General features: G+C 40.5%; 1 protein-coding gene across 1 annotated transcript; it reads left to right on the top strand.

The window, feature by feature from the left end:
- Window positions 1-5,610: 5,610 nt before the first annotated feature.
- Window positions 5,611-11,418, top strand: LOC140346565 (ubiquitin-conjugating enzyme E2 G1-like). Its single transcript, XM_072432693.1, has 6 exons — window positions 5,611-5,777; window positions 8,190-8,292; window positions 8,545-8,642; window positions 9,446-9,624; window positions 9,765-9,871; window positions 9,945-11,418. The coding sequence occupies exons 1-5, from the start codon at window positions 5,735-5,737 to the stop codon at window positions 9,849-9,851; spliced, it is 510 nt and encodes a 169-aa protein (XP_072288794.1). The 5' UTR covers window positions 5,611-5,734; the 3' UTR covers window positions 9,852-9,871; window positions 9,945-11,418.
- Window positions 11,419-11,584: the final 166 nt, after the last annotated feature.

Genomic DNA, 11,584 nt, shown 5'->3' with positions numbered 1-11,584 from the left:
GGACTTTGCCTTGGACCTTTGGAGTCTCTTCTGTGAACTGTGCAGTGACGCTGGAGCAGACACTGATTTCACTCCTAAAACACAAAAAGAACACGTTTTAGGACATTTTCTCACAGCGACGCATTGGAACATGTCAAAAGCAGAAGGACCAAATCAAGAAAACAATCAATGATCTCGACTGACTCAACTTTGTTGGAGTAGTTGGACTAATCTTGTACTAAGTTTATGACATGAGCACAATGTAAGTAGAAATTACATCATTAGTGAAGCCAAAATGTATTCTTTACTTTGCCATTTCAATTCAGACAGATATATTTAAAAACAGCGTCTTAAAATATACTTTTGGTTTTGTTTTTCCAGTGTTGCTTATGTCACATATCATTAGAATAGTCCTCAGTGTCATGGATCATAAAGCAGTTTAAGGGGCTCATCACTGGTGGTCTTGAGAAGGGAACACGTCCTCCTGCTCTGGATTCTGGTTCTCCTGATCTTCTTTGGCTCTGGAGTCGACAGGAGCAGGTCTGAAGTGTTCAGGTGATGGTCCTGAGGCCTGGGCCAAGAAATGTCAGCAAGTTACTCTTTGAAATAGGCTCCTGTTCAGGCCGGGACCCCCAAAAAAACATGAAACAAAATGATATAGATGTCTGTAATCATTTCAAAATGAGGTTTAATTGTATTCATTTTAGTAATTGATAATGTTATCTGCCACAATTTCACTAAAACTTACAGTTGTAAATTAAAAAATAGATTAAAGTCATAATTTTAACAGTACATCTTGAAATCATCTCGTGACCCCCAGCACATGTTTTGTGACCCCTACTTTGGTCAAGCCAGTTAAAAACAGAAATAAAACCCACAGATTTAACTACACTGCTCTATAGGAGCAACTATGCTGGGGAAGAACGGCAGCATGAGCACTTTCCTCTGGTTACATTTTCTTTCCCAATCAACAATATTAAAAATATGCTCGTTCTCCTGTAGTCTGTTCATTGCTCTTCCTTTATGGTTCCTCTCAGCTCATTGGTGGACTCTTCCTCTGCCTGGATGACTTCTCCCTGTACTAGATGATCCGCCCTCTATCCTTCTGTCCTGGTGTTCCTCTCTATCTGCTCCTAAAGATCAATTAGAACTATTTTGGATTGGTGTGGAATTAATGTGACACAAATCCTAAAAAAAAACATATTTTTGCCAAATTTATAAAAAGAATTAAATGCATATTCAGAAAAATTCAATTGCCGTACCCGATCCTAATCATCAATTAGAACTATTTAGGTGAATAGGTAACAAAGCCTAAAAGTTTTGAAGAAAAATCCATATTTCTGCCAAAATAATTTGATAAAAAATGTAAGACGCATATTTAGAAAAATCAATTACTGTACCCCAAAAATATTCAGCAATAGTTTGGGGTGAATGGGTCAAAAAGCCTAATCACAGAGAGGGAGAGGAAGAGACTGGACAAAGTCATCAAGAAGTCCAGCTCCGTCCTGAGCTGTGCTCTGGACTCGGTGCAGAAGGTGGGGGACAGAAGGGTCCTGGCTAGATTCACATCTATGCTTGACCATGAGTGTCTCCCCCTGCAGGACACTCAGTGAGAGACTGATCCACCCTCGCTGTGTGAGGGAGAGGTTTCGTAGGTCTTTCCTTCCTGCTGCTGTCAGACTTTATAATAAACACTGTTAGTCCTGAACACTCGCAATACTGACCTAACCTAATACTGATGTGCAATTCCGTCATATGTGCAATTACTGTTGTGATTCATGTGCAATTACTGTGAAATTCATGTGCAATCTATGTGCCGTTGTGACACATATTCATATGCAATTACTGTCGTGATCTGTTCTTTTCTTCTGTATCTACCTCTGTGTCTTCCTGCGTTGCACCAATGAAATTTCCCCATGTGGGACAATAAAGGATTATCTTATTATCTTATCTTATCTTATCTTATAATGTATAATTAAATACAAAAAAGACACTTTTTTAAATGAATTGGCCTAATCTGAATTGGCCCAGATCTGATTACTTCCGCCAGCTAATAACATCGAACAAGAAAAAACACAAAGTGTTGTTTGACCCTATGAATTCAATTACATGTCCTACAGCTGCAGTTACTCCTGTTTCCTGCAAAGCTGACAGCAAAGAATTCCTCAGGTTCTTTATCGATAAGATCCAGATGATCAAAGACCAAATCCCACTCCTTTTGTTTGATAAACCTGTTTCTGTGGAGCCTGTTTTCCAAAATTGGTCTTCTTTTAAGCCTGTCACTCTAGAAGACATCTCAGCTCTGGTGACCAAGATGAAACCCTCCTCTTGTACATCAGATGCCCTTCCCTGCAGGCTCTTCCTCAAAGTGTTTGATGTTATTGGCCCCTGGGTTACCAAAATGGTAAATCCCTCTCTTTCTACCGGTGTGTTTCCTGGTCCATTTAAACATGCCATAGTTGAGCCTTTACTGAAAAAGACAAACTTGGACCCAACAGACCCAAAAAGTTTCAGACCTATTTCAAAGCTTCCTTTCATGTCCAAGATCCTAGAGAAGGTGGGCTCTGAACAATTGTCAGATTTCCTTCCTCAGTCTAAAATTCACAACTCTTTTCAATCTGGTTTCCGCAAACATCATTCTACGGAAACCGCATTGCTCAAAGTCTCCAGTGACATTATGATGTCTGCTGATTCTGGAAAATGCACTGTTTTAGTTCTGTTGGATCTGTCTGCAGCCTTTGACACTGTCGACCATCATATCCTGTTGAACAGACTGAGGGACCTGATTGGACTATCGATGTCAGTTCTCCATTGGTTTTCCTCATATTTATCCGGTCGGAGCTTTAGTTTTGCTGCAAACCAAATCATGTCTGACTCAGCTGACCTGTTGTGTGGAGTTCCTCAGGGCTCCGTTTTGGGTCCCGTCCTATTTCTGCTTTATATAATTCCCCTGGGAATGATCATTAAAGAGTTTAGTGATGTGTCCTACCACCTGTTCGCTGACGATATTCAGCTATATTGCTCTTTTAAGCCTTCTGAGATCCAGAAGCTGAACTCCTTGGTCAGTTGTTTAGTGCAAATAAAACAATGGCTAAGTAAAAACTCCTTGTAGCTAAATGCAGAAAAAACAGAAACACTGATTATTGCCCCTGATGATGCCATTCCAGGGATAAACCATTATTTGGGTGATTTAGGCCAGACTGCAAAACCAAGCCTTAGAAACTTGGGTGTTGTCTTTGACAAAGACATGTCTTTAGAGCACCACTCTAAGCTGTTGACGAGGAACTGTTTCATTCAGTTGAGGAAAATCTCTAAGCTCAGGAAAATGGTGTCTCAAAATTATCTGGAACTTATAATTCATGCTTTTGTGTCTTCACGTTTAGACTACTGTAATACCTTGTTTTCCTGTCTTAAAAAGAAGGAACTCTCTCGTCTGCAGCTGGTCCAGAACTCTGCAGCGAGGATCTTAACTCGCACAAATAGAAGGGCCCACATTTCACCCATTCTAAAAGCCCTTCACTGGCTGCCGGTCTCCTAACGGATACAGTTTAAAATTCTAGTTCTGACTTCTAGAGCTTTAAATGGTCAGGTCCCATTGTACATCAGCGATCTGATCAAACCGTACGTTCCCTCTCGCTCACTAAGGTCCTTGGATCAGAAACTGTTATTGGTTCCTCGCACTCGTTTTTGGACCAGAGGAGACAGATCCTTCCAGGCTGTTGCCCCCAGACCCTGCGGTCACTGGACTCTGTTGTTGCTTTTAAGGGTCAGCTTAAAACCTTTTTATTTAGTCAAGCCTTTTAAATGCACTTGTTTTAGGGACTGATTTGACTGTATATTGTTGTATATGTATTGCTCACTGTAAGTTTTTTGTGTTATACAAAATATACAAAATTTGAGGACCAAAAGAAGGACTCCAAATAATTCAAAAATATATACTATTTTGTTTTTAATTGTCAATTGCTATGGCATACTAATTTCTCATCCCTTATGGATAGCCAAATCCATCATTAAAAAAAAAAACAGTTTTAAACAGGTGGCAAAAAAGCGAAACCATTTGTGTTTGATTTAACAACCCATTCATATCTGTGAGACATCTGAAGAAATGTGCGAACATGCAGACGTGTTTTGAGCAACAGAAAAAAACCCATTGCCAAGGCGTGGTTATTCTCATGGTTATACAAGCAATGGTGTCACATTCATGTGCATATAACCAATGAAAATGGAGTGTTTATTTTTGCCATTGTTATTGTTATTAGTATTATCTTGTCTTTATTAATTATATTTTATTTTTATCTTATTATTTTTATCTTTATTTATTTTTCCCCTCCATTCCTTATTAGGAAATGAGAGTTTTTGTCTGTAGGAGTTTTTGTTTATAAGAGTTCTTCTATTAAGAGTGTTTTTTATTATTCTATTAAGAGGGTTAGGTTTTTTTTTTAAACTTCCTACAAGTTATATGTCCTTTCCTCTGTATCTATCTGTGTTGCAACAATGAAATTTCCCCATGTGTGGACAATAAAGGATTATCTTCTCTAAATAAAAGAAAGCAGCGGAGGAGTGGGTCAGTTTTCCTCACACATGTTTGCCTCTGTCCCTCCTCTGTCCCTCCTCTGTCCTTCCTCTGTCCTTCCTCTGTCCTTCCTCTGTCCATCCTCTATCCCACCGCACACGCCTCTGTCCTGGTTCCCTTCGCGCTCGTCTCCCTCCCTGTAAAGGTCATTTTATAAGGTTTCACTTTTTTCCCTGTGTGACCGGAAGTTACAGTGAAACGGAGTCGACAGGGGAACAAGGTTTGTAATATGAATGAATGTATTACTCAAATGTTTAATGGAAAGGTATGGAAAACAGTTATGCTAATGTAATGAACTAGTAACAGTTATTATACAGACAAAATTGTAATTATTCTTTATTTGTACATTCATACATTACATACATTCCCCTTTTTGAATCTAACTTTTGAACTTGTACAGTTACTGACTGCTTATTTGGCGATATAAAGCATATGCAAAAGTACTGTGTGTGCATTTGAATCCTTTCCTCTTTCAGGGGTTTTGAAGACAATGAAACAAAAAGTGGTATGAGTCAGCACCGCACAGAAAGCAGTCTGTATGTAACGGTTGTGGACATGCAGTGGTAAATGTTAGCTACAGAGATGAAAAATAAGTAAACGCAAGTGTGTGTATATATATATTTATATATAATTAATTTTAATATAATTACATTTCTCGTCCCTTTTTCTAAACTTGGGTCCTCTACCAGAGGCCTGGGAGCTTGAGCATTCAGCGCAGTATCTTTGCTGTTCCTGCACTGCACTTTTCTGGACAGAGATGTCTCATGTTTTCCCTGGGATCTGCTCAAGCCATTTCTCCAATTTGGGGGTCACTGGCCCCAAGTGCTCCGATGACCACGGGCACCACTTTGGCCTTCACCTCCTCTCTGAGCCCTGGTCCTGATGTTACCCTCTGCTTTTAATCCACCACCACAATGTCTAGTCATTTTGCCATTCTATCAGTGCCATTGTGCTGGAGCAGCCCCACACAGACAGACATCAGCAGTGAACAAAGTCATTCGAGTTCACTGAAGTCCATCAAGCACAGGCTGAGCACCAGAGCCAGCGGCGCATGCGCAGACGGAGCTAAAGCCAGCAGCTGAACCTTGTGTCAAAACAGAGGCACAGCAGCGCAGCGTCGTTAGCTTTGTTTTCGGGCACCATTTGTCGGCACAAAAGTGTTGCAGTTCACGTCCACGTACCATGACCGAACAATCAGCGCTACTTCTTCGAAAACAATTGGCAGGTAATGTCCACCGTTCACCCCGAGCCCCCAAAAGGTCGTTTTGAAAGCTGCTTTAGCTGTCAGCCTGCGTTAGCTTCTCTTAGCTCGGCGCAGCTCTGTTTACGCCATAGGGACTTCTCTTTCTCACCGCATTCACTGTTTATTGTTAGCATAGCCGTCTGAAACCCGCTCCGGATCGCGTCCGTATGCGCGATCGGAGCCGTGTCTAATATTTAGTACAGTTTCGTGTCATTAGTGGGACGTAAATGTCGCTGTGGATTGTGGCAAGTTCGGTATTAGTGAGCCAAAGGAACAAAGGAATAATCAATCTAGTCTCTCTGTCTCGGCAGTTAAAGCTCCCTGCGCCGTTTACCGCACATTCGACGGTGTTTTGAGCAGATTGTGACGGAACGGGACCGACCGTGGACGAGCCTGAAACGGTTAAGTCGGTGTCTGGCCCGAACGTTCCGCGGACACGTCGCTTCTCGCCGTCACCTGGCCCAGATTTAGCGCACAAATCAAAGTCATGAAAGTGCGCTGTATTTTCAACACGCACTTTTTTCAGGTTTAGCGCCTTCCACGTGGCGTTTATGTCCCAATAGCTTTGTTTACATGAACTGCGGACGGTGACGAGTATTTACACGCGTGATGTAATGGTTCTGATGTGTTATTCTCCATCAATCGGACGAATGCGACCGTGAAAAAGACAATTTTCTCTAAACGTTTGAATTATGATAGATATTTATGATGATTATGGATATTAAGAGCATGTGATTAATCGATAATCGGCATAAACATAATAACCGTGACCATTTTAGAAGCGAAATTTACATTTGAATTATTATTATTATTATTATTTTGACCGTATATTGAATTTAAAAAAGGTTAAGTACTATATTATCTGGCTGTTTTTGTCACATTATCTTGATTTTTGTCATTTGTGAAGTTTGATTTCGTAAAGATGGACACAAAATTGGGAAGTAGCATCATGTTGGAAAATGGGAATGAAAGGAAATTATCGCAAATAATAGTTGAATCGTGTGGTTTTTCTCGCAATGGCAACACTAAAATTGGATATCGTGACATCCTTATTTAATTTTTAAATTTCCTACGGCTTGTTCCCGTTCCCGCCGCTATCCCAGTGACTTTGGGCCTTAGGCGGGTACATCCTGGACAGGGGCCAGCTCGTCGCAGGGTTAACAGAGTTATGGACACACAGACAAACATTTACTCACATTCATTCACTAGTGCCAATTTAGTGTTGCCAATTTTGCCACACAACACACGCATGTCTTTGGGCGGTGGGAGGAACCCGGAGAGAACCCGGAGAGAACCCACGGTAACACGGGGAGAACATGCAGACCCCACCTAGAGTCATTTTTTCATCGATTCATCGTTTTGATCATGAAAGGCCTTGTCGTGAACGAGATTTTTTACCAATTTCAAGATCATTTGACTTGTTTCTGGTGGAAGAAGTACTCCTTTTTGTTACTCAAGTAAAAGTATAGTTAAAAGAGCAAGTAGTAAAAGTATCAATTGAAAAATATATTTAAGTAAAAGTATTAAAGTAAGCCTTTTAAAAATGTACTTTAGCTGCCCTGTGGTCAGCGGCACACATGCCAGGCTCCATGTCGTGAGTTCGAATCCCTGCCTCGACAATTTGCTTCGTGTCCTCCCTTCTCTCTCATCCCCATTTCACACCAAAACTGTCCTGTCTTAAAAAGCCTTCAGGCAAAAAACCTTTCAAATTAAAATATACTATTAAGATTAAAAGTAAAAATAATTCAATTTCTGAGAACTATTAAAACGTGATCTTGATCGAATCCATATTTTGGGTTTTCCTGGCCATATCTATCTATGAAGCTTATTTTTGTTTGCTCTAAACTTGGACTTGAACTCTAAAAATGTAGGCAAGATGTCAACATAAACGTGCTAAAAATAGAAACCTTTCAGCCGATTCAGCAGGTCTAAAATTAAAACATGTTCAAAAATGCTGTGGAGTAAAACGCACAGACACCTGCTTTTAAATGTAGAGAAGTAAAAGAAAAATGTTGATGATCCAAGTATTTTATGTACTGTGCTTTACTTTTGTACTTGTTCTGTCTGAGTCATGCCTCTTCTCTCAGCACAGGCCATGTTTTGGAGTTTAAAGACCAGATAATGATCATTCCATTACTAAACTATTTTGATGATTATTTACTACTCTAACCGCTTAGTCTCTATTAATCAATTAACTTGCTTCAGCCCTAATGATATTCCAGTTATTATTGATTAACTTCATGTGCCGTCATTTGCTCTTTGCTTGTTTTTGTCTAGATTATTTACCCCTGGAATGCAAAATGTGCACGTCCTTGCAAGTAACTCTACTTTGTCGTATCCTGAGTGGCTTTTCACTTATGTCTTTGACCGTTCGTCCCTCACATTTTGTTCCAGAGCTCAACAAGAACCCTGTGGAGGGCTTTTCGGCTGGTCTCATAGATGACGACGACATCTACAAATGGGAGGTCGTGATCATCGGGCCACAGGACACCCTTTTGTAAGTGTTTTTGGTTTATAGAGGCAACACATAATAGTCGACTGGTCAAATGTGCAGCAAAGTATCGACCTCTGTGAATGAATCGGAATGCGTTTCACAGACTAGTTTCTCAAAATAAACAATACAAGGCGGTGCAATATTTTTTTTTTATAGTATAAAATATAAAGGAAAATGCCTGTAGTATTAGCAATATTTTGATTTCCTCACAGTTGGAATCGTTATCAACTAACGTGTGTTTTATTTATGTTACAGCGAAGGAGGTTTTTTCAAAGCTTACCTCACCTTTCCTTATGACTATCCACTACGGCCTCCAAAGATGAAATTTATCACTGAAATCTGGCACCCGAATGGTTAGTCTGTTTTTTATTCTCCCACAAATGACAATGCATTATTTCATTATTGGGCAAGACTCCACTAATGTGACGGTTTTACAGATTTTTTATTATTAATCATCTTAAATAACATAAACAATAAAACAACAACATTTCACAACTTTCAGAGGCCAGAGCAGAGTAACGCTAACAATAACTAGATGATAGCATGCTAGTCCTGGACGATTTATGCCTGGATACCCTACTTCTGTGTTTACAAGATTTGTACTGGGGGAAAACACATTTGGCTCAACTACATGGACAAAAACTGGGTGCATTGTCCAACTAAACCAAACAAAAAAGAAATTCAATTAACCTAACTAACCTTAGAGTTGGGCAATATGACATAAAATAATAATATGATAATGCCTTACACTTGTGATGTGCTTTACAGGGTTGTCAAAGCGCTGCACTCTTGTCATTAGTTTGTCACATAACTCTCAGTGGTGGTAAGCCGCTTATGTTGCCACAGTGGCCCTGGGGCTGACTCACGGAGCGAGGCTGCCTGTCGACTCCTCAGACCACCAATCCCTCACGCACACACTTCGCACTAGGCAAGGAGTGTGAAGTGTGTTACCTAAGGGCACGACGACAGAACGTGGTCTGAGCGGGAGTGGAACCTCTGAGCTTCGGATTGGTGGGTTAGATTAGAGGACTCCATCCACTAAGCCACTGTCTAAAACTCCACTTCCTCTGAAAGATCTCACCCGACTGTGATTAGTAAAGTTCCCCTGTGTCTCCTGCTAAATGTGATTGTTTATTGTTTTTAATATTTCTTACAGTTGCAAAGAATGGAGACGTGTGCATTTCAATCCTGCACGAGCCCGGGGAGGATAAGTTTGGATATGAAAAGCCAGAGGAGCGCTGGCTCCCCATTCACACAGTAGAGACAATCATGATCAGTGTCATCTCCATGCTCGCAGACCCCAACAGCGACTCACCAGCCAACGTGGACGCCGCGGTAAGGTCTTTCTTTAATGGAGCAAAACGGGTTTCTAATGAAGTCATGGCACGCATTATGGAAAATATGATGGCAATTTGAAACACCCCTGGGCACTTGTTTGGTTTCATATACACCCGTTTGCCTGGTACTTTTTACAGAAAGAGTGGAGGGAGGACCCCAACGGTGAGTTCAAGAGGAAAGTGGCTCGCTGCGTAAGAAAAAGTCAAGAGATGGCGTTTGACTAGAATCAGCTGTAAATTCCAGGGTGAGTTCATTGTTTCCAAAAACTACTGCTTCTCTGGCCCAGACATGTGCTTTATAAGTCTGTTTTCTTTCAGTTTAAGGAAATGCCTTCAGAGGGAAAATTTCAAGCCTTTGCCCCTTGTTTTACCAGTCAAAGGAAATGGTTGTTTTCAACCATGTTTCTGTGAACAGTTGTCATTTTCCACAAGACGAGCCAATTTGAGATCCCTACCAGCGAAATTTACCTGTTTTCCTTCCTGGAATTGTATATTTAATTTTATTTATTTTGAAAAAAATAATGATGTAAGATATGTCACTACTGTAAATGACTTGCTTTTTTATCTGCTGCTGAACAGTTTCTACTTTATACCAGGTTTCTTATGCAATTTAGGGTCAAGATTGTGTAAAACAAGAGGCTGTTGTCGTTAGGTCATCCCTCGTCCTCACTCCACAGTAGTCGTCTGGATCATTATGTTAAACTCTTGCCTTCTCTGGCCTCACGTCCTCATATCGGCTCTGGTATCACTGACATCTGTTTAAAGAGGCTCTGTCTTCAAACGCTTCTGAGAATCGGCCTCCTGTTGGCAACGAGACACTGGTGCACATTATCAATATAACCGCATATTCACGCATGAAACTGAGGTTTGGCTTAAATTGTATGGCTCCCCAATAGCTTTTGAATTGTCGTTTTCTTTTCCTCCCCCCACATGGATTTGCACCAGTGTGTTGATGGTTAACAGGAGAACTGTGCCAACTTCTCAGGAATAACCACCTCCTTCATCGGCGTCTCGTTTCACCGGCTGCCGTCCCGACCCTCACTTCTCTTCACAAACGAAACAATCTGTGAATTTGCTAAGCTGTGAACGTGTCTCATACTGGTGAACTGCCATCTTAGTTTATTACCTCTTCTCAGACAAGTATAGACTGTAGGTTTTTCCAACACGACACGGGGGGGCATACGGAGTTCCACAGTAGATTTAGGGTAATCGTTTTGTTGTGGCACACCTCCTGATCGGTGAGTAATTGTAAGTCACTTGTGGGTTTTAGGACATCGGGTAGTTTCTGTCTCTATTTTATTTTGGCTTTCACTAAATTCTAATTCTTCATAGAATCTTGAAATATTAATATAAATATGTATTACCTTTCGACGTAATATTTTTAAATGACAAATGCGTTCGGGTGGATTCAATCATTTAGTCACTTTGTTAGTTTCAAGACGTTTTGGATTTGCAACATTCAAGAGTGGATTTATGGCGCGCGCTATCGGGTTCGGGGCTAATCATGGTTCGGAGTGTTTTCTGCGACAGACATTACATTTGGTTTTGTCTTCTGATCCTCAATTCTTTACCATGACCTCTGACCGGTGTTCACTGTTTTTTGCACAAATTCAGTGCAGCGTTTTGAAATGTCATAAAGCAATACACTCAAAATACAAAATGGTGTCTCCAGGAAAATCCACTCTTACGCCATTATTATTTTTATGTTTGGTTGTTGTTTTTTTTCATTTTGTGTTGATGCAATGCATATTGGACATGATGCTCAATAAAAGTGTGTAAACTAAATATTAAATGACTGTTCTTTTGTCTTGAAGGGATTTAATAGGCAGTACATGTCACCTGTACTTGTACTTGTACAAAGAGTCAAAAGTCTTACACGGCAACAGTTTGAATTGAGAAAGTCCGGATTCAACCACCTTTTTTGTCGAAAGATACCAGTATTTTAATGTTTTATCTGT

Source organism: Eucyclogobius newberryi, unplaced genomic scaffold (genome assembly GCF_026437365.1).
Source record: "Eucyclogobius newberryi isolate DKJ021-1_F unplaced genomic scaffold, fEucNew1.0.hap1 SCAF_6, whole genome shotgun sequence".
In the NCBI taxonomy this organism is placed as follows: Eukaryota; Metazoa; Chordata; class Actinopteri; order Gobiiformes; family Gobiidae; genus Eucyclogobius; species Eucyclogobius newberryi.
This window is presented reverse-complemented; position numbering and strand designations above follow the sequence as displayed.

What these genes read in the sequence shown, in the direction of transcription:
- LOC140346565 (XM_072432693.1), top strand. Translation starts at nt 5,735, where the DNA reads ATGACCGAACAATCAGCGCTACTTCTTCGAAAACAATTGGCAG. An exon ending in TCTTCGAAAACAATTGGCAG is followed by an intron (nt 5,778 to 8,189) that starts GTAATGTCCACC and finishes ATTTTGTTCCAG; the next exon opens with AGCTCAACAAGAACCCTGTG. An exon ending in CAGCCAACGTGGACGCCGCG is followed by an intron (nt 9,625 to 9,764) that starts GTAAGGTCTTTC and finishes TACTTTTTACAG; the next exon opens with AAAGAGTGGAGGGAGGACCC.